At 51.6% G+C, this 21903-nt stretch overlaps 1 protein-coding gene across 1 annotated transcript; it reads left to right on the top strand.

Moving 5' to 3' along the window:
- Nucleotides 1-2422: 2422 nt before the first annotated feature.
- LOC144113473 (uncharacterized) lies at nucleotides 2423-5551 on the top strand. Its single transcript, XM_077646563.1, has 2 exons — nucleotides 2423-2762; nucleotides 3589-5551. The coding sequence occupies exons 1-2, from the start codon at nucleotides 2570-2572 to the stop codon at nucleotides 4461-4463; spliced, it is 1068 nt and encodes a 355-aa protein (XP_077502689.1). The 5' UTR covers nucleotides 2423-2569; the 3' UTR covers nucleotides 4464-5551.
- The last annotated feature ends 16352 nt before the right edge of the window (nucleotides 5552-21903 follow it).

Below are 21903 nucleotides of genomic sequence, written 5' to 3'. Positions count from 1 at the left end.
CTGGTCATTAAGGGTAACGGAGTGGATTCCAAGCGAAAATAAGCGCAGCAGGGGGCGGCAGAAGGTTAGGTGGGCGGATGAGATTAAGAAGTTTGCAGGCAAAGGGTGGATGCAGCTGGCAAAGGATAGGGTTAATTGGAGAGACATGGGAGAGGCCTTTGCCCTGCAGTGGGTGTAGTAAGGCTGCTGCTGCTGCTGCTGCTGCTGCTGCTGCTGCTGCTGCTGATGATGATGATGATGATGATAACGAGCGGTTATACCAGGGGGCGTTACTGTATAGAATAAACTCGTCGGCTGGGAATGAAAACAGTGACAAGCTCTAGAACTTCGCTATCGGACTGTTTGCGTTATACTTGTAACAGTGATGTATAGAAAAAAAAAACTTAAGAACCTTAAAAGGAAAGAAATTATGCGGGCATTTGGTTACAATTTATTTAGTTCGTCATAAGGGCAATGTCAACAGTTTATAACAAGCATTCACCCCCACTCCGAGGCCTTGTTTTCAGGACACCGCGTAGCACGGTCCAGATTGGCCAGTTACACATTCGAAAAAAGAAAAACAAAAGAAATGCCAACTCCGCTTGATTCGTTACAAATTGCATGCAGCAGGGACCGTTTGGTTGCCGCACTCATTGTTTCAAAAGTACAGCCGTCCTTGATTCGGAATAAACTTAAGAATTATAAACGAACCATCAAATTGGCAAATGAATACGCGCATTCTATATGAATGACACAAATGTGCTTGAAAATCATTAAAAAAAATAGCATTGCTTGATTCTCGTTTTAGCATAAACTATCACTCAATGAGATGCCGGTTCTCAGGGTGGCATAGCTCTTGACAATTCACTACGTTGATTAACCGCTGTGAATACAGACAGTGGCTGACTCTCTGCAGCTCCCTGCGTGGTCGGCATCCCAAAGGCCTGTTCTTAAAGCGAGGCAGATACGCCCGCTGGTATAGAAGTTGTTGCGGCTTCTCTGGCCGCGTGAGGAACGTAATGCCCATGCGCGCAAAGTGGATAATTTTGGACCCATGATTATGAATTGATGGAAGATATTTCTCCCTCAGAAGGCTCCTTTTTAGGTTAATCTCGGTCGCTATACTTCGGATACTGAGAGCGACGCTATTTTTGTTTTGTGATCACATTTCTTTCCAGCTTTTTCCTTTGCGTCTGTACTCAAGTTTGAAGACCTTGTTCACAGCTTGCGGTCGTTCAGACATGTACTCCGATTCTCTTCCGCTCCTGTTTGTATAATTCTGCGGTATATAGTTTGTTGCATGCATGCATGCGTGCGTGCGTGCGTGCGTGCGTGTTTGCGTACGTGTGTGCGCGCGCGCCTTAGCAGAATGAATAATTAATGTTCTATTCTGAGAGGGACGGCACTCTGGCACTCTGGGAAATTAGTTGCGTACTTGAGCGTTAAGGATAACTTCCGCAACGTTCACTGCGGCTCGCAGTGTTCACGATGCAGTGAAAACAGTGGAGCAACTAATGCATTCTTCTGCTCAGCACAAGTTGACAAGTCCGGTTCCTAACGCCGGCGGGCGCACATCGGCGGAAGCTTGAAGCAGGAACGCCTGTGCTGCGATATTCCGGTGCTCGTTAAAAGGCTGCTGGGGAGGGCCGTAGCTGATCGGGGCCCTCTACTCCGACGAGCCTCATATTCCGGTTGTATTGCTTTGATGCGTAAAAGTGCTTCAGTTCTAATAGAGCTTCTTCCCCGTGGCTGAAGCGACTGCAGGCACGCTGAACAAGTAACGGATTTCGAATATATTTGGCAAGGCATCTGCAGGCTTCGGTATTCACCGAATGACCGCGTTCTTGTGGGGCACATTTGCGCTTCCTGAGGACTGCACACCCTTCGCTGCGTGTCTCTTGTATCTCTTTCCCAGATGAAAGTGACACTGGACAGCTTCAGATGCAGCACGCAGTGTGACGCCGTAGCGAGAGCATGGGCCGCGGTGCGCGTGGTCGCCCCTTCGTCCGGCGCGTGCCGCGGAGGCGTCGCGTACCATTAACGATCGCTCAGAAGCGCCGCCGCGCTACGGGCGGCATCAAAGGCGCGCTGCAGGGAAGCGACAGAGTGGCTCCAGCTCGACCACGAGGACCAAAGCTGGGCCGCTGGGACGGCCAATAAGCTCGGGACGTTCGCTAATCGCGCCTTAGCTCTAGCCAACTGCAGAGCGCCATTGGTCGATCCAGCGCGCTTCCCATTGGCGGTTCTGCCGGCGGCAGGGAGGGGGCGAGCGGCGGGGGCCCTTTTATTTATAAAGCTTCCCGCTCTTTGCGTCGTTTTCGCTTTTCTTTTGCTCTGCTCGCGGGGCGCTTTGGCAGGGCGGGCGAGGGCGGAAGGGGAGAGGGGGCCACCACTTCCTTCACCTGCCTCCGGGGGCCTTCAAAGAGCACTGCGAGTGGCGCTTGCGGCCAGACTCGTTGCGCGCTCCGTGCCAGAAGGTTCGCTCTGTCGTCCGTCGCGGTCTTCATGACGACGCGGAGGCCTCTGTAGACGACGCGCACTGCTGCACCACCCGGATTACCTGCTTTCGCTGCGTTCGCACTTGGACGAGATGCCGCGTTCGTTCCTCATCAAGAAACACGTCAACGCGGGAGCCGCCGCCGTGTCGCGGCCCGTTGCCTTCGTGAAGAGGCCCTGGCTCGATGAAGGCTCCGTCGAAGCCGAGGACCTCAGCACGTCGCCCCCGCCAGCAGTGCGGGTGCCCTTGGCCCTGTCGCCTGCGCTCTCCGATGGCTGCGTACCTGGTGAGTGAATTCTGCTGCGCTAGTCTCTGCACGTGACAGCATACTATTCTGAGTTCCAACGGCGTGTGTCGAATGAGCGACAGGGGAAGGCTGGACCTGTGTTCTGTGTGTGCCCTGACCAGGCACAGACTGAAAACTCCCGCCTTCCTACTGAATACTAAAATATACTACTAGGCCTAACTGCTGATGTAATTCTCATTATTAAACCAGGATTTGCTGCTTTTACTGAATGTACGAGGCAAAGTTATGTTTTACGCGGTGCAGATGTCAACGCCGAATGTTAGTCGCAGTCGGTAGCTGCGCCGCAAGACACCAAAGGGTAGAAGTGAAGCATGCGTCCTGATAAGTTGTCGGGTCCTCAGCAGTTGTCTCAATAAATCACGGCAATGTTTGCACACAACGGTTGTTGAGTCGCGCGTCGGGTAAGCAGGTGTCCGATAACAGGGCCTGTGAACCAGACCGCGAAGGCAACCGTCGGTAGCGGGACCTGTTTGATAAGGCGTCTCCGACAACCGCCTTGCACCTGGTTTTGAACCGTTGGCCGTTTATCACTGAAAAGCCCTGCGTGACTGCCGCGGTTCGCGGGAGCTGTCAACCACGCTAATGTAAATGCGAACCCGCACAAAGCAGAGCTCCGACCCCATCTGGCTAAACGCAGATAACGCTCCTGCCTGCTTCTTAGTTATGAAGACGATTTTTAAAGCGCTTTGATGCTTTGTCGTGCCCCGCTGGACAGCGCCGCATCGGCCTCAAGAGGCGGATGCGGCGCTGCTGTGCCAGATGGGCAGGCAGTGCGTGATCTGATGCGCGTTCATTCTCTTCGCAGATATCGCACGGCCGTTCGACCTCAGCCTGAAGGCGAAGAAGCCCAGCGGCCGTCCCGAGTACCCGTCCATCCACCGGCCCGTGGCCATCACGCCGCCCCCGGGAGTAGCGCTCATCGCTCCCAAGGGAGACCGGCCGCTGGACTGGCCGCATCAGCCGGCGTACCTGACGCACAGCTACATGCCGCTCACGCTGTACCCGGTGCCGCCGGCGACCGACTACTACGCGCCCCTGGTTCCCCCGCCGCTGGTGGCCGGCCACCCGCTGACGCCTCGCGAGCTGGCCAAGCAGAGCCCGCCGCAGCGCGACGCCGTCGTGCCCTCCTGGTCCTCGGGCGTCTCCTCTTCCTCCTCGGACGAGAAGGAGTCGCGAGGCTCTCCGGCTCCACCCGAGCGGCCCCGGCGGCGGCCCGAGAACGCGCCGCGGTACCCGTGCACCGGCTGCAACCGCAGTTACTCCACGTACAGCGGCCTGTCCAAGCACCGGCAGTTCCACTGCTCAGCCACCACGAGCAAGTCCTTCTCGTGCAAGTACTGCGAAAAGGACTACTCGTCGCTGGGCGCGCTCAAGATGCACATCCGCACGCACACTCTCCCCTGCAAGTGCAAGCTCTGCGGCAAGGCCTTCTCGCGGCCCTGGCTCCTGCAGGGCCACATTCGGACGCACACCGGGGAGAAGCCGTTCGCGTGTCCGCACTGCAGCCGCGCCTTCGCCGACCGCTCCAACCTGCGCGCCCATCTGCAGACGCACTCGGACATCAAGAAGTACAGCTGCAAGTCGTGTAGCCGCACCTTCTCGCGCATGTCCCTGCTGCTCAAGCACGAAGACGGTGGCTGCCCGGCCGCCGCTCTCAACCGCAGTCAGCCGAAGCCCTAGCTGCGCACCGTATAGGCCACATTATTTATGACATGTACAGACTCTAGTCGCGTCCGCGGGTATTGGACGGTCCGGGGAACTTCGTGCCACGGGTTGACTCGTATTTATTTAAGCGCACTTTCCTTTCCCTCGTTTCGAGTCTCGATTCCTCGTTCTCTTGCCGTGGGCAAGGGTAACAGCCATTCATTGCCAAAGATTGTCCCCTTCGCGAGAGCTCGTCAGCTGGCTTGCATTTCCTGCGAGGGGCCGGGCTCGGTGACCTCACTTGCGGGCATGGCCTCATGTGTTGGTTGCTCCTCTCGGCGCCGAGGCCGCCTTATTAGCAGTTCTGTCGAGTCTGTAAGGCTCGGCTTGCGCAAATTGCCAGAGAGCATTTCCGCATGCACACACCCTTTCCAAGCAGGCTCGGCGCCTCTTGTCCGTCCGCCATGCCAGATGAACCGAATTCGGCCAGCGCCGTAGCTTTGTGGAGCCTGCATACTCTCCACAGAGGGCAGTGGCATGTGTGCGGATGAGACTATGCTGCATGTGGTATGCCCGCATCCCAAAGTGCCATCTTCAGTATTTTTGTTCTTTTCTGGTACCTGGTCTTGGAACGGGGGAGAATTGGTTTGGCCGTTTGCTCTGTGTAAACGCTCGAGTTCCCAGTCTGTGCTTGGCATGTCTCCGCCTGAGCGTGGTGAAGCGTTTTTCCCAGCGATTTCGCGACTTTTTTTTTCCTTTTCTCCGCGAAAGCAAAGAGCTCACTTCAAACTGTAAATACAATATGCTCACCCATATTTTTGATCATCCGGTTAGGACTAGTCATGAATTTTTGTTTTGTACTCGTGGAACGTGAACAAGACACGAACTTTTGTCGCGAATGAGCCTTCTCATTATCACATGTTTGTGACGGAGAACTGTTGCCATTTCCATTGTATCGCCGTCACAGCAGTTGCCATTTCCAGTTAAGACTGTTGACACAGCACTCACTGCGACTTCCATGTGTATGTGTTTGTTACACAGTGGTGTTTACTGCTTTTGGAACAAAAGAAGAAAATGTCCTGTTCATATTGCCATATAGCTTACAAAGCAATAAACTACTTTTTAAGCCTTACTGTGTGCTTGCTGCCTGCGTTCATTGTTTTAAAGGTACGCGCTTCTCCTATTTTGCCACTGCTGTCGAACTCGAAACGTGGCGGCCTCCTTTCCTCCTCCTTGAGACCTCTGGTGGGAGAAGGATAGGATTGAATGTGTTGTTATAGATCATCTACAGAAAAACCTCCAAATTAAACGAAAAAAAAAGGCTGCATCTCAGGTCCTCTTGAGCATGCGTTTTTAGATGATATCACCGGATATCACATCTGGAAGGGTATGAACCAGCGCAAAGTTGATGCTTTAAATTTCGCTCTCCTGTTTTTACGTCTTCAGAGTAAATCAAAGTCTGTAAATTTATATGTCCGTGAAGGTGATAATCTTTTAGCGCCAGCTCTACAGCAGATCACAATTGCAAACACGTAGCTTTCTTTCCTACTAGTTTATGCGTATGTTACACATTGAGAACTGAACTCACTTTTCATTCTTCGCCCCTCTCTCTCTTTCGCTCCCTTTATTTCCCTCCCAACGTGCATGGTACAGCCAACCGAGCATTGCCTGGTTAACCTTCTGCCTTTCCACTAATCTGTCTGGATCTTATGCGTTCCTACTGACTTCGCGTTATTTATCGATCATCTAACGGTACGAAAAGTAGCAGGAAAGCCGAACAGAGCTAGCTGTGAACGCGACTGTTATTCATGTGAGTGGCTCAGCCATCGCACGACCGCGTGCTCCTCTTTCTCGTTGTGGCACCCGTGGCGTTTGTTGTGCTGTATGACTCGAGTGCACCGCAGCGTAGCCAACTTGTCGGAAGCAGCTTTTGTAGCTATGAGCTGTGGAGTTGTGTTCGCAAGAAGTGAAGAAGGGAAAGTGAACATACGATCGGAGGAGGTAGATAAGCATAAAACTTTCTTTTTTGTAAGGGGGGGGGGCGCTGATTTATAAAGGCAGTAAGTGAGCGAAATAATTGTAAAGCTAAGCGCCAAAGATGCGAGAAATGATATGCGTAAAAGAATTGAGAAATTCAAAAGGCTGAAGTATCGGGCCAGTTGGGCCGCCATGTTGGAGACGAAAAGGAGCCGTGACTTGAGAAATGTGGACGGCACGGGCAGTTCAAATACCGCTCGTACCTTGCACTTCTCTGTCTGGAGTCCTGCCTCAAGTCGCGGTTCCTTTTCTACTCCAACGTGTTCAGAAATAGGCATTTGAAGCGAGGAATTTAATCGGAAGAAGTTAGGCTCCACAGGGTTGTAGTAAACAGAATTTTCGGTAACCTAGTCCCGATTAGATAACTGTTTTGTGGCCGCATGCATTTTTCAACATTGTTTTTTTTTTTCCACCTTGGTGTCATGGTAAGCAGGTGGTTGCCGCACAAAAAGGCCACTAACTTACACTAGGTGGACAGCGAATGGTATTAAGTAGCCTCAAGAATCTGTACGGAAGTACTAAATTCCCCAATTAAAAAGCAATGCACTTGCGTTCTAAGACATACCAGGTAATCATTACGCGCAAATATCCCCCTTGTAAAAGTAAGGCCAGAAAAGAAAAGCCTCAACAAGGAAAGGGAAATAAAGGCAAATGAAGAGCTCTAAGCGTACGTCTGAAGTTGAATTTTCTGATCCATATCAAGCACTTCGAATGCGGTAAAGCGCGGAACAAAGATGTGCAGTGTTCACAGTGCTCGTCTCCACAGCCGACACTCGTTAGTTCGAACCGCGTCTCTTGCAAGGGTCGTTCGAGGCCCAGGAAAAGAAACACGGAGAAAAAGTCCGCATCTGGCCGCCTGCTGCGGAGTAGCGCGTATCGGCGATTGAGTCCGTGGAAGGCGCATGCAGACACGCCGACAGCCAGCGCCGAGTCACCGATGGAGCGCCACAAATAGCAGGGCGCCCCACAAAGCAGGACCCAGGCCCGCGGGAAATGGGAGGAGAAACTCGAATCTCGAGCGGAAGTGGCACCGCGAGCCCCAGCGGATATCGGCCACAAAGGCCTCCAACTCGGCGCCGCGCGGCAGGTTGCCGGAGCGGAAAAGCTGCCTGGTCATCCGCCGGCCGCATTGTGACCCGGGGCTCCCCTTCGAGCGCGGGACCTTTGTGTCCCCCGTTCCTTCCTCTGTGCGCCTCCTCCTCCTCCTCCTCCTCCTCGAGCGTCCGGGGCCTTCTTACGTGCGCACATTTCCACAAGGACAGAGCTACAGCCTCCCCCGGGAGCCGCTTCTATCGCCCCTAATTCAACTGAGCGTCGCTTTAGCCTGCTCTTGGCTCGCGTCCACGGCTTCTCGCGCCACTATTTATTTTCTTCAGCGGTGCGGCGAGCGAGGGGAAGGGAAAAGAAGCGCATTCCTGGTTTTACGTCCCACGAGGCATTTTACCTGCCTGCCGGAGTGCTTCGGCGTTAATCTCCCTTCTGCTGCGCACTTGTGCGCGGCGCTGTAGCGGCCCCCCCCCCCCCCCCTCCACAGCCTTCCGTCACCTGACACGTTATTTTGTGAGGGTGCGTGTTTTTTAGGTCTCTAACGCACTTTGGTACCATTCAGAATGAATGAAGCCTTCTTGTATGTGTCCCACAACAGCGCATGGACTCCGCTGAGGTGTGCACAAGTTCTAGGGGTTGGACATTTCGGTTTTTATTTTCTGAAAATTTGGCGGACTTTTTTCGGTTTTTATTTGAGAATGCAAGTTTCGTTTTTTTTTTTCGGAAAATATTATTTTCGACGAATGAAATACCGACTTTTTCCGGTGGTTTATTGTAGCAATTTTGTAAGGCAAAAGCCACTTAAAGTCTATCTCGGTGTTTTTGTCATCCTGAACAATTTATTTGCCAGTAAGAACGTATAAATGGTAGTACTTAGAGCTGTGCTTGTAGCCGAAATTGCTACCGTCATTAAAAGAGTAGAGTACCACAAGGTAAATGAAATAGCAGGCAAACAAAAACGGAAGTTTAATTCCAAGAACTAGGTTGACTTGTTATCGTTGGGTTGAGCGCGACGGTGGAGCATCACGTGGCCTGCGTGTAGACTACAGCGATGGAACTCCCGCTCAATCGTCGCGGTAGCCAAAGAGTAGTTCTCCGTGACGCCCATCATGTCCAACATTTTCGGACAAAAATTTTGAAGACTTCAAATTTGTGAGCACTGTTATGGAAACATTAAAGATAACGGCCCATTCTTCTGATATGTAGCAAAGTACTTCTTTTGAAGTGTTTCCATCGATCGCATCGAACAGTTAAGACTGCCATAGAAAACCATTGGTGAACGCTTTTGACGATAGCGAAAATGTTAATATAAAAAAAAAACGAAAGACTGCCGTCGTGTGATCTGATGATATATAGATTGTTATAGTGAAATCTTATATGACAAAAAAATGCGTTTATAAACCGTTCCCCGCTTAAAATGCTTTTGTCCAGAATTGTTGGGTATGTGTACGGTTTTGTGTCAGGAATTGAATAACTGCTCTAAGCAGGTGATGATAGTGAACAAATAGTGCTTAACTAGAAGCCGGCGTGAAGGTGACGGTTCCCGGTCTGCAGAGGCGTTTAAGCCAGCGAAGCAATACCTCAAATTAGAGTGCCTCGATGCACGCCCCCCCCCCCCCCCCCCCCCCTTTGCCCCCTCCCCACCCTCCGCCGCTCCGTGCAGGGTGGGGACATCCTTTGAAAGGGTCAGTGAGGGCGCGCCATATTTGTGCCCACTCCGTGTCCCGCGCCTGCGTCAGTTGTACGTGGGGCGGCCTGTTTCCCGCGCCGATTGCAATTTTTCTTGGCCGCAAGACGGGGAAGATATGCCGGGGTGTTGCGTGCCTGCGTGCAAAAATCACTAGCGAAATTACTGGAGAATTTTCTAACACATGGCAAGCGCAAGCTAGCTGAGCCAGACCCATTTGGAATTGAAGACTCCGAAATGCTCTTCATTGAAGAGCTGGCATCTATGGAATGTAGCATCCTGTTTCGTGTTGGCGGAGTCCTCGTGAAAGTCATTATCAAAGAGATACACTTGCGAGCAGCGCGATGCTGCTCTGCTAGGTTCGACAGACAGTCAGCATTCCTACTTGACGAGGCTAAAGGAATACATCCCGAACGGCAACAACCTAGATTACCTCATTGCTCAAGTAATGAGCATGCTTAAAGGAACTTTCCAAGGGGATCACGGAATGGACCGAAAGCCTTGAATCTCCTTTGCAGGGTGTTGTAACTTACTTGAGTAAAATGGTAAGGTTCAACGTGAAGGCTTACCAAGTACACAATGCAACCGTTCAGAAGCTTCTAATCTCCAACTGTGCCCGAGTGAGGTTACGCATTCACCTGCGTCAGCTTGAAAGAAAAAAGTCAACGGACGCGGAAGCAAAACGTGTGCTGGAGTCAACTTACAGTGACGCTACAATATTGATAGTGTGCATAAAGCGTGTGTTTACTTTATATAACTTTTTTTCTAGAGAAGTTGCATATTTTCGCATATTGTTGTCGTGGTGTCGCAAAGCGTTTTATCACTACACTACACTTTTTGTGCATTACTTCAGTGATTTCCACATAAGTGGTTTGCTGTAATGGAAAATGAAAATTCAGTTAACGTGACGCGAACTTTTTGCCAAAGTAAGCAAATAGGCTGTAATTGTTCGTTTGATTGGGGAGTTTTCAACTGCTGCGTTTCCAGCAACCTTTTTTGGCAGGTGAAGAAAATACTGTTCAACGCCCTCCCAGTGCAATGGCTCAGTGGTTAAGGCGCTCGACTACTAAGCTGGAGTACTCGGTTTCGAACCCGACGGCAGCGGCAATATTTCGATGGAGGCAAAACTCAAAATGCGGCTGTGCTGTGCGATGTGGGGAAACATTAAATACCCCCAGGTTGTCGGAATTATTCCGAAGACGTTCACTACGACGGCACTTCTCTCTCTCCCTACTCTACTGCGTCACCCACGGCGCGGTTGAGGTGTCCTTCTAAAAGAGAACGCCAGGTACTGCGCCTTTCGTTTCCTATAACCGCAATTATCATTTTGAAGGCCCGATAAAATGCCGACTTTACATGAACAGGTTTCGCAAATTATGATATAACATTGGAAGTCGCGAATACAATCCAAGTACCGCACTTTAGCATCGGTTGTGTGCGCGCGCTCTCGAATAATAACTGCCTTATCACAGGCTGCCACAGAGGTCCTTGACTTCGCCAAAAGTATGACACTTTATCATTTGAGTCCTCCGCCTTCTATTTATATTGATACGTGTCGCTCCGTAAACCAAACGACTTACTTCAAGGAAGCGCGTACAGTGCGCGCTCCCGAAGCGCGATGAAAGGAGTGGGCACAAATATGTCGGACGCCGTAGCAGACGACGCGGTTGTACCCACCCTCCACGGAGCGGGAGAGGGGGGCACGCGCATCGAGGCACCCTACCTCAAATAGCACAACTGCGCTGCTTATCCAAAAATACCATCGTCGCGTCATGCCCCTGCCTTCCCTACTTAGTTAAATTTCAACTTTTACTGAGTGTAACTCGCATTCGACAACCAGCTAGCTATCCTTTGCATGCGAAGAATACTGACCTCTTTCGGAATTACGGTGTGTTTGTACAGCGCTTCGGGGTATGTATTGGGTCCCGTGTGGCACCGCTGCTAAGCGATTTGTTCCTTAGCAGGATTGACATGGCGACTGCAGGAGAGTTACCAGTCCACGCACTTAAGATACCTATGTAAGTGGACGATTACCTCGTCTTTGTAAAAAACAAGCTATACGCAGCCGGTACTGGACACTTTTCTCGGGAATTGTCATGGGCTTACATTTACTACAGAGTCCATTGACTAGGGAAGGATTCAGTTCCTGGATCTAGAACTGAGGCTGGAACCTGAACATGTTTGCTGGTTGTATTCGCCACGTTCCGTCAAGCCCCTACTGAGCTTTCAGTCGGGGCATTCGAAGTTGGTGAAAGATATCCTGTATTCGTGCCGCTCTAAACTAGTCTTGCTTCCATATGATTGAGGGAAGTGTGAAAGGGCAAATTGCCAGGCTTAGGGAGGCAGGCTTTCCAGACGTCACGATCGGAAGGGTATGTGGAACAATGGTTTCCAAAATGAAATCTAACCCTTAGCGTGATGCAGCCAGGCACCAAAATATCGCGGTTATTCCATACATCTACTCGGTATCTCATCGTCTGAAGAAAGTGGGGCGCAAATTTGAAGTTGATGTTATGTTTCTTCTCGAAGGAAATTAAGCAATATTTGTCAAGCTGTACAACGAAGGCATCATTTCCAAACAAGATGGCGGGCTGAAGTTGAGTGTATCGTTAACCATGCTGAAAGGAGGGCCGACTGCATCAAATGCGTTGTATATAGAGTTCCCCTGTCTTGCGGCGCATGGCGTGCTGGGCAGACAGGACGTTGTTTAAACGACCGCCTGAGGGAACACTTTAATTCTTTGGACAAAGCTGGCGGCACGAATTCAGCTCTGCATTGCAGGCAACGTGAACACACGTGCACCCCATTGCTTCATCAGACATCTGTGATTTTCAAACATAAGGATCAGACAGTAAGAGAGTTAGTAGAAGCGTATCAAATTGATAAGGGGGGTCCCGCGTGCTTCGCAAAACCATCGTTGTCACTGGTTAGCCACGAATTAGCCATTCTTGATAGGACGTTGTCTGAGGATTAAGATGGAATTCAGTGGGCTTTTTGCGTATGTGTTTCCGTTTTGCGGGAAAATCTATACATGTCTCTGGTAACCAATCTTCAGTTGAAAGTGAGCGCTGGTGTTGTGGTACTTGTTCCGTCCTCGTCACGTTCGCGCTGTTCAATATGGATAATAACAAACTCGCTCAGCTTCCTGTTCTTCTAGATCTTTTCCGACCTGTCAGCTCTGGTGGGCTAGGTTTAGTCCATATTTATGTGCGGCAGGTTGTTTCTCGCTTTATGTTTCTCCCGTGACCCTTCTCACCAGACACTCCGTGTGTTCTGGAAGACAAATTTAGTCAATTCTTTGCTTACCTTCACTGTGTCCTCAAACTTCTGTGGCCGCCGTTGTTTATGGGGGTTTATGCATGATGTACAATTTTCTCTACGCTTTCTCGCAGTCCGTTTTCAGCAGGATTTTTGTTTTCAGTGTTGCGAAAACTTTTGTATAAAGACTTGATTTCAGTGCTTTTACCTGCTTCCAGTTACCGTTCAATGTACTTTGAATTGCCGGGGCATGATGTACTTGCATGGGTGCGAAAAATGCCCATTTCACAATGCACTAAGATTTTCTTTTATCAGCTACACACGGAAACATTGCCAGTGAAAACACGTCTTCAGAAAAAGGGCGTTTTTGTGCCGTCGGTGAACTGAGGTCTCGGTGACGCTCCTGAAACAACTGAGCATTGCGTCATCATTTGTAAAGACGCGTTTATGTCCTGGGATGTCTTGCAACGAACCTTGAAAAATGCGAATTGATTTGACTTCTCATACCATGCGATGCCTCTCTGCGGTGCAATATGCTGATAAATTCCTTGATTTGTTATTCTCATACGGCTGCACAACCTATGGAAAGCTCGAATGATAAACTGGCATTTTGTATGTTGTGTTGACGAAATTTCATTTCTGCAAATGATTGTTAATCTCAGAGAACTGTGTGGTCAGGCAGATTTTAAAGCGGAGTGGCACCCCCTTTTAGTGGCATGCTCAGCATTGCCTCCATTTTATTTTCCTCTGACGGGTTTTTTTTCGGGTGTCAAAATTTGATGCCATTTCCTAAAAACTTTGTAAATTGTTCATGTACATAGAACATTATGTTACTGCCATAAATACCGCGCTTCAGAAAAGAAAAATGTTGGTTAGATTTCCATTCCGGGAACAGATTTTTTTTTTTTTTCATCTTGCAGCGTTGCTCTCTTTGAATGAACAGTTACACTCCTACGATGCTCATTTCGTTTCTGTTTTGACTTACAGAAAATTTTTGCCAAAAGTCGACTTTTTGTTCTCGCTTTTTTTCTTTTCCTTTAAGTTAGATAACGAATCTATAAGAAATAAAAGGATACAATAATGACAAAATGCGGTTCAAAGCAGCATACACAGTCTAATCGTGGGCAGGTCTTCTGGTAATGCAGTCTTTTGTAACTGCTATTTGAGGTACCACGATTGGTACCAAATAGCAACGTTTATAAATTTGCGCTTAACAACCGAGTATTAAGGCCCGTCTTGCTGACTAGAGCACATCAGACTCAGTGTTAGCGCGATTGTTGTGCACGCGTCAGCACAGCAGGCGTCAGCTGTGGGAAATATGAAAGGCTGCTCGCGAAAGCGCGACAGTGTGGGTCGAATGAGCACGAGGGGTTTTCCTCAAATATTTAAGAATTGCGGTTTCCATTCCACCATAAGACAAGGTCTCCTCAATTTGGCTGCACTTTCTGCACCGGTTCAGGAGGTGCAGCACTCTCGCACTCGATTTGGCAATGCAGGTAGCGCCACCTGCACTTCGGCACTCGATTTGACTTCGTGCTGCACGAGCTTTTCTGCACTTCTGCACTAGCCTTCCGGCGAGTTCTCTTCTCGCGCAAGTAGTGCAAGGTTCTTGGCGCGCTCCGTAGCAGACGGCTCCGCGGCCATGCTTGTTTAAATGAGCGGCACTGAGACCATGGTTGAGACGGCCGCGTACCCGTGATAGACGCGGCATCTGCGCCCTGCTCTCACCAAACAGCTGAAATGACAGTGCGTGTGCGCGTACGTGTGCGCGCGTGCGTGTGCGTGTATGTGTGAGCGCATAAGCGACAAGCTGGCATGGCGCACTGCGTATGGGTTCTCGTCTTTCTGTCCAGCCTCGCACGGTGCTTTGCATCATTTCTCTTTTGTGTGCAAATATGATTATTGCACGCAGCACGGTGGAGCGTTTCCATAAGAGGCAAATGGTGAGATGTTTTATAATACGTGTGTGATCGCAACGTTTTTAATGACTCGGAGCGATATCAGTACCTCCGCTTTCGGCAGCGACTGAGCTTGAGGCCGCCGTCAGCCCGCATCTTCACCTGCCAGTTAGTCTCGGATAGTCAAGTCGTCATCATCGTCCGCCGAAGTGAACGCGATCGAGTTGAGTTCAAATATAGTCCAAGTTATAAGGCAACTCTTGGCGGACAACCGCAGTCACTTTTCGATAGAACGGAAACAGCCTGAATCACGCGTATGGACTCTAAAAGATCTTATCGAGCGGAAGTCTGAATAACCTCTCGAATTCAAAGTTTGTTGACTCTTCAATGTACCCGTTCAATCTGTGACGGTCGACCGGCCTGCGCCACGTACTTTTCACAACGCAACGGAAATGAAGGTGTCAAATTCTTCACCACTTTTGGAATTAACAAATTTCATAGCCACTCCACGAAATGTGCCACTTGGAGCAAATGCACAGCGTTCAATACAGCTAGCAAAATTTCGTGCATATGTGAAACCATGCACGCGACAAACACCAACACACGGCTGCGGCAGACGAAGGTTTCTGCACTTTCGCACTCGATTTGGGCACTGCACCGAGAGCACTAGTGTCGGACTACACTCGAACCGCAAGAACTGGCGCTGCACTGGCACGGCACTTTTGTGAACTAGTGCAGAAAGTGCAGCCAAATCGAGGAGAACTACAGTATGCTTCAACCAAGCCCATCGGCGTGTACTGACGCACTACACTGTCGGTAGGCAACACACACCTGCGACAGCGCTTGTATGCAGTCCTTGATGAGGATTCACACTGGCGAGTCGCGGAGGTCGCGCGACAGGTTTAAATCGATTTGCTACGCTCCCTCCCCGCTTTCCTAGTGCTTCCTAGTGCTAAGTTGCTGAAATCGGTCGCGCGACCTCCGCGACTCGCCAGTATGGACCCGCCTTTAGAGCGGCCAAATTCGCGAGGACGGGCAGCAGCACGACGCTGTGTTGCCTTTCATACTGCACGCATCTCTACTCGTATTAATAGCGTCGTCATCGAGTGTACGCATGCATAAAGCAATAAATATCTGATAAAGATAAAGACCACCATGATTGGCGTGCACAAAGTGCTGTTGAGTGTACGACAAATTCAGTCGGACCGGATAGCGCGTTGTGTACACAATAACAGTACCACATGGCAACAAGTACCCCGTAAAAAGAAGTACAGCACATTATCCATCCGTTCCGTTCCGTTCCGTTCCGTTCCGTCCGTTCAGTAAAACCATACAGAAAACGCACGCGCTCTATACGGCTGGTGCGGCGACGAAGGGTACAAGACCGCAGCAAACAAGCGACCCCACAGTGCACAATGCATAATATTGATACGTGCCACTGTAGAAGTAGAAGCGCCTGCATTTGTAGAGAAAGATGGTTCTCTCTCGCTCGCGCGCTCGGACTTAGGAACCGCCGCCGTTTTACGTGTCTTCTCCGGAGGTTCTCCTTCGAATTGCTCGTAACATTTTGGGGAGGGGCTGGCTACGCTTCCCGACTACCGCACTCCACACAACATCACTACGGAACTCACACCTGTCCACCAGTGACCCAGCCGCCGTACCTGCGGAGAGTCGCCTGAATTTGGGCCCCTTCCCCCGCCCACCAGAACGACGCAGCCTCGGCCACCTATTCCAACCGACATGGCCACTGACACCAGGTCCCCGGCGCCGACCCAGCCTAGCCCGTTGAGCCCAACTGTCATGGCCACTGACACCCGGCCCCTGGCGCCGATCCTTTGCCACCCACCGCGAACACCGCCATCTTCCACGGTGAAGTGTTCGAAGACGCTGAGGATTGGCTGGAGACCTTCGAGCGGATCGCCCGCTACAACGGCTGGAGCGACGAGCGCAAGCTCCACAACGTATATTTTGCTCTGGAAGAGTCTGCCCGGACGTGGTTTGAAAACCGCGAGGCTACCCTTCCCACCTGGGAGACGTTTCGCCGGAATCTCCTGGCTACATTCCGCAACGCCGACCGCCGGGAGAAGGCTGAAGCTGCGCTGCACTCCCGAAATCGGCGCACGAACGAAAGTGTGCGCATGTACATCGAGAACATGGCCCGTCTTTTCAAGCGTGCCTATCCCAACATGACGGAGGAGAAGAAGCTTCGCCATCTCAGGCGAGGGGTTAAGCAGGAGCTCTTCGCAGGCCTCGTACACTGCCCACCCCGCACTGTAGCGGAATTTCTCACCGAGGCGACCTCCATGGAGACGACGCTCCAACAACGGGCCCGCCAGTACAATCGGGACATCAACAGCATTGTGCCCGAAACCTTTTCGTCGTGCCTCGGCGGCAGCGCAGACACCTTGCGCGAACTGATTCGGACAGTTGTCCGGGAGGAAATCCAACGGTTCCATCTGCAACAGGTTGCGCCTGCGCCGCTGGCAGAGCTGACAGAAGTCGTCAGGGACGAAGTGCGGCAGGTTGCGCAGGCACCTCCTGTTCCCGAATCGCCGCCCCAGTTCGATTCCAGACACATATACGCATCTGTTGTACGTCGCACGGCTGGCTACGGTCCCGCTGCTCCGACGCCTGATGAGCAGCATCGGCACATGTCGCGCAACCGCACCTGGCTACGGTATCACCCCGACGTCTCCCGTCAGTAGCACCGCCCCATATTATGAAACTGCACTTGCTACAGCTGAGCCACGTCCTCGGAAGTCGGATCTGTAGCGTACACCGGACCGTAGGCCTTTGTGCTACTGAGGGGAGCCCGGTCATCTCTACCGAGCCCCTCCGTAACGCCAAGCTCGTCTTAGCGGTTTCCGTGCCGACGCACCTTGTCCTTAGAACGGTGAACGACCGCATGAGATTGCGGAGAATCTCTGGGCGCGCCAGAACCGTGTTTACTCTGGAAGGCGCGAGTCCCGTTCGCCTTCGCCTCTCCGCTATCGTGCTCCAGCCCCGGCCGCCAGAGTAGCTCTGCTGGCCGTCGCTCGCCCAGTCCACGTCGCGAAAACTAACACCAGCGACCTCTGCAGGCAAGGTCGCTGACGTCGAGACGTGTCATGATCCTGCATCGCGTAACCATCGAGCCGACGATACCTGGACAGAGAGCGGCAGCGACAGTACCCGATACGCTGCATCCGATTTGCGGGTGACAATTGATGGCACTGAGATTACCGCGCTGCTCGATACCGGTGCTGGTTATTATGTTATGAGCCGTGCCTTTGCTGGAGACCTTAAAAGGTTCTGACACCGTGGACTGGGGCCCACATGCGCACCGCTGGTGGATACCTAATTTCCCCTGTTGGCAAGTGCACGGCTACAGTTGGAATTCGTGGTTTCACGTACGTTGGTGAATTTGTCGTGCTCTGCGAGTGTTCCAGAGACTTGATTCTTGGGATCGACTTCTTACAGGCGAACGGCGCTGTGATTGACTTTAAGGACGTACGTGTCACGTTCTCGACCAAACAGGCCGTGGCCCGCTCTGGCTCCCGAGATTCTTGCAGCAACGCTCTGCGCATTGTCGAGAATGACGTCATGGTGCCGCCGTGTTGCAGTGTCCTGGTGCTCGTGCGGAACGATCTATTTCACGACTACAAGGGCCTGGCGGACGGCCATACTCGACTGCTGCTTGAGCGGGGCTTTGTAGTTGCCCGAGGTCTCGTCCGACTACGCGACGGCCGTACCCATGTCTTACTGACCAACTTTTCCAAAGAATATCAGCACCTCGTCAAAGGCACGGCTATTGCCTTCCTCCACGACGTTGCTGAGGTCCAAGGTTTGTGCACCGTGGGAGGACCCACTCCAGACGATGCTGGCCCGCACCACGTTCTTCAGTCAGTCAAAATAAATCCGGCCCTGCCATCGGTTCAGAAGGATCTGTCGGACCTCTTGGCAGACTTTGTGGACTGTTTCGCTACGTGCTCGAACGTCGGCCGCACTCCACTCGCCAAGCACCGTATCATCACTGATGAGCCTACGCGACCCGTCTGCCAGCGCCCCTACCGTGTTTCCCCGATGGAGAGAGAAGCCATTCAGAATCAGGTTGCCGAAATGCTTGCGGACGATGTCATTCAGCCGTCCACCAGCCCATGGGCATCGCCAGTGGTTCTAGTAAAAAAAAACAACACTCTGCGTTCCTGTGTTGACTATAGGAAACTTAATAACGTGACCACAAAAAGGACGTTTACCCACTGCCCAGGATAGACGACACGCTCGACCGATTGCGGGCGCCCGATACTTCTCGTCACTATAGATCTTAAAAGCGGGTACTGGCAAATCGAAGTGGACAAGAGAGACCGGGAGAAGATGGCTTTCGTGACGCCCGACGGCCTCTATGAGTTTAAGGCGCTCCCATTTGGTCTGTGCTCAGCACCGGCCACGTTCCAACGCATGATGGACACCGTTCTCTCTGGCTTGAAGTGGCAGATCTGCCTGGTGTACCTGGACGATGTCGTTATATTTTCGGCCACGTTTGACTAACACTTGGAGCGGTTGCGCATTGTGCTACAAGCACTCAAATCCGCACAACTCACGATCAAAGCCGAGAAATGCCATTTTGGCTTTGAGGAACTTCGCTTTCTTGGTCACGTTTTCAGCGCACAAGGTGTTCGCCCGGACCCTGACTTGACCGCTGCCGTCTCAGATTTTCCACGCCCAACTGACAAGAAGGCCGTTCGCCGCTTTTTGGGTCTGTGCTCGTATTATCGGCGCTTTGTTGAAAATTTCTCGCGAATCGCCGAACCGTTAGACTCACTGACTCGCGACGACACATCCTTCGTGTGGGGAAGTGACCAAGAGGCTGCATTTGTCGAGCTTCGCAGCCGTCTACAACGCACTCCGATACTCGCCCATTTCGATGAACACGCTGCCACGGACATCCACACTGATGCCAGCAATGTTGGCCTTGGTGCGGTACTGATTCAGTGGCTATTAAGACGGTGCCGAACGAGTCATCAGTTACGCCAGCCGAACACTTACGCGCTCCGAGACCAATTATCCTACGACGGAGAAAGAGTGCCTTGCAGTGATATGGGCCATCAGCAAGTTTCGGCCGTACTTCTACGGGCGACTCTTCCGTGTGGTAAGCGACCACCACTCCTTATGCTGGCTGGCGAGCCTCAAAGACCCCCCAGGACGCTTGGCTAGGTGGAGCTTACGCTTGCAAGAATACGACTTTACAGTCGTCTACAAGTCGGGCCGTAAGCATCAGGATGCGGACTGTTTGTCCCGCGCGCCTATCACAATCGGTCCCGAAGAACCCGCCGATGATTTTCCTTTCCTGGACGCTGTTAGTACCACCCAAATGGCGCAGCTTCAGCGGGCGGACTCGGAGTTCGCGCCGCTCATCGATTACCTCGAAGGCGTTGACGCTCGCATCCCGCGTGTTTTTCGTCGTGGGTTCCACACCTTCAATTTACAATCTGGTGTTCTCTACAAGCGCAACTTTGCCAGCAACAAAGCGTTCCTGCTTGTCGTACCATCGCAGTTGCGGCCAGAGATTTTAAGTGCCTGTCATGATGCACCCTCCACCGGCCATCTCGGAGCAAGTCGTACACTCGCGCGTATTAAACAAAAGTGTTATTGGCCCAGGTTACTCCCATCGGTGTGGGCCTACGTAAAAACATGCCGTGACTGCCAACGTCGGAAGTCTCCTCCGTTGAAACCAGCCGGATTTCTTCACCCCGTCGATCCACCGAAGACCCCTCTTCACCAAGTGGGCTTGGACCTCCTTGGCCCTTTTCCGAAGTCTTCGTCTGGAAAGCGTTGGATCGTCGTTGCCACCGACTACCTGACACGGTACGCTGAGACCACGTCCCTTGTCAAAAGCACTGCTGCTGAAGTGGCGCAGTTATTCGTCCACAACATTGTACTGCGTCATGGAGCCCCCGCCGTTGTTGTTATTGACCGGGGAATTCCTTTCACTACCCGCTTAACCCAGTCCGTGATGACTCTGACGCACACCAGACATCGACGTGCTACGGCCTATCACCCACAGACAAACGGGTTGGTAGAGCGACTCAACTGCACACTAGGCGACATGCTTTCTATGTATGTTGACGTCGAGCATCGAACTTGGGACACCATTCTGCCGTACGTAACGTTTGCTAACAACACCGCCCTGCAGGAGACAACCCGACTGACCCCCTTTCAGCTTGTCTTCGGTCGGCAAGTGACCACTTCGTTGGATGCTACGTTGCCCTTTGACCCCTACTGCGACTCTGACGCTGACCTCGATGCAGACGCCTTCGTTCAGCGTGCTGAGGAAGCGCGGCAATTGGCACACCTGCGAATTAACCGTCAACAGGAGACTGACGCCCCTAGGTACAACCTCGGACGTCGCTTCGGCAGTTACGCGCCTGGCAACTTCTTGTGGGACTGGACACCTGTTCGTCGCCGCGGCCTTTCTGAAAAGTTGCTGCGCAGACACTTCGGCCCTTACAAAGTAGTGCGCCGCATCAGTGATGTGACGTATGCAGTTGCTCCCGCACAAATAAGCGGCTTGCTCATCGCGCCGGTCGCACCGTACTGAATTCGTGCACGTTGTTTGCATGAAGTTTAACCACGGCAGACTACCTGACTGAACAGCGGTTCACTGCAGCTGTGTTTTCGCGGAGATTTACCTCCTAGCCGCATCGTGGTGGTGCTGCAGAAGAGGGGGCAGTGATACGTGCCACTGTGGAAGAAGAAGAAAAAGCGCCTGCATCCGTTTAGAAAGATGTTTCTCTCCCTCTCGCGCGCTCGGACCACTTAGGGACCGCCACAGTTTTACGTGTCTTCTCTGGGGGTTCTCCTTCGAATTGCTCGCAACAATATTCAGTCCAGAAAATTACTTATGCTTGGTGGTTTACTCTACAAATGTACAAACTTATTCTTAATGAGTTGTGTGCATTTTTAAAGCATTTTTTTTTCTAAAGTGGAGGGCCACGTGCGTGACTAGTACTTCGGGTAGTGCTGTATGAACAGAAAATGTATGTTTTATTCGGGAACAGCTTTCTGTCGTGGATCTTTAACAGATATTTTCTGTAAGGCAACCAAAATTCTCCGTAAAATATCTAATTTTGCACACATTTCTTACAACATAGGAGCCCTTCATACAGCTGAATATAATGCGGCGCGAATTAATACTGTCTTTCTGATCCATGATGTCCATGATGTCGCGACGAATCGGACACCACTGCGAGACTGAACAACGTTTACGTTTTTCTCTTTACGGGCTTTAAGGAAACGCCCATGAAATACAAAACTACCGCGTGACACCAGCGCTACCGTACGCGCTCTTAAAGAACTAAACCCATTATCTTAAAGCGCTGTCCCCGACGGGCCTTGACGTGCGCGGTGGCCACGAGAGATGGGCTAGAAACTGCTGACACCTCGTGGAAATCCAGCGCGCATATAACAGGTCACTTCGTGGTCACGGCAGCCTGTTTCGTTACTGCTTCTAACAGGGTACGTACGCCTTAACATTTCGCTCCCAGTTTTTGCATCGACGAATCGAACAGTG

The sequence above is a fragment of the Amblyomma americanum genome, chromosome 1 (assembly GCF_052857255.1).
Source record: "Amblyomma americanum isolate KBUSLIRL-KWMA chromosome 1, ASM5285725v1, whole genome shotgun sequence".
In the NCBI taxonomy this organism is placed as follows: domain Eukaryota; kingdom Metazoa; phylum Arthropoda; class Arachnida; order Ixodida; family Ixodidae; genus Amblyomma; species Amblyomma americanum.
This window is presented reverse-complemented; position numbering and strand designations above follow the sequence as displayed.

Coding starts and splice junctions, on each gene's coding strand:
- LOC144113473 (XM_077646563.1), top strand. CDS start 2,570: ATGCCGCGTTCGTTCCTCATCAAGAAACACGTCAACGCGGGAGCCGCC. Junction 2,763..3,588: donor CTCCGATGGCTGCGTACCTG/GTGAGTGAATTC, acceptor TTCTCTTCGCAG/ATATCGCACGGCCGTTCGAC.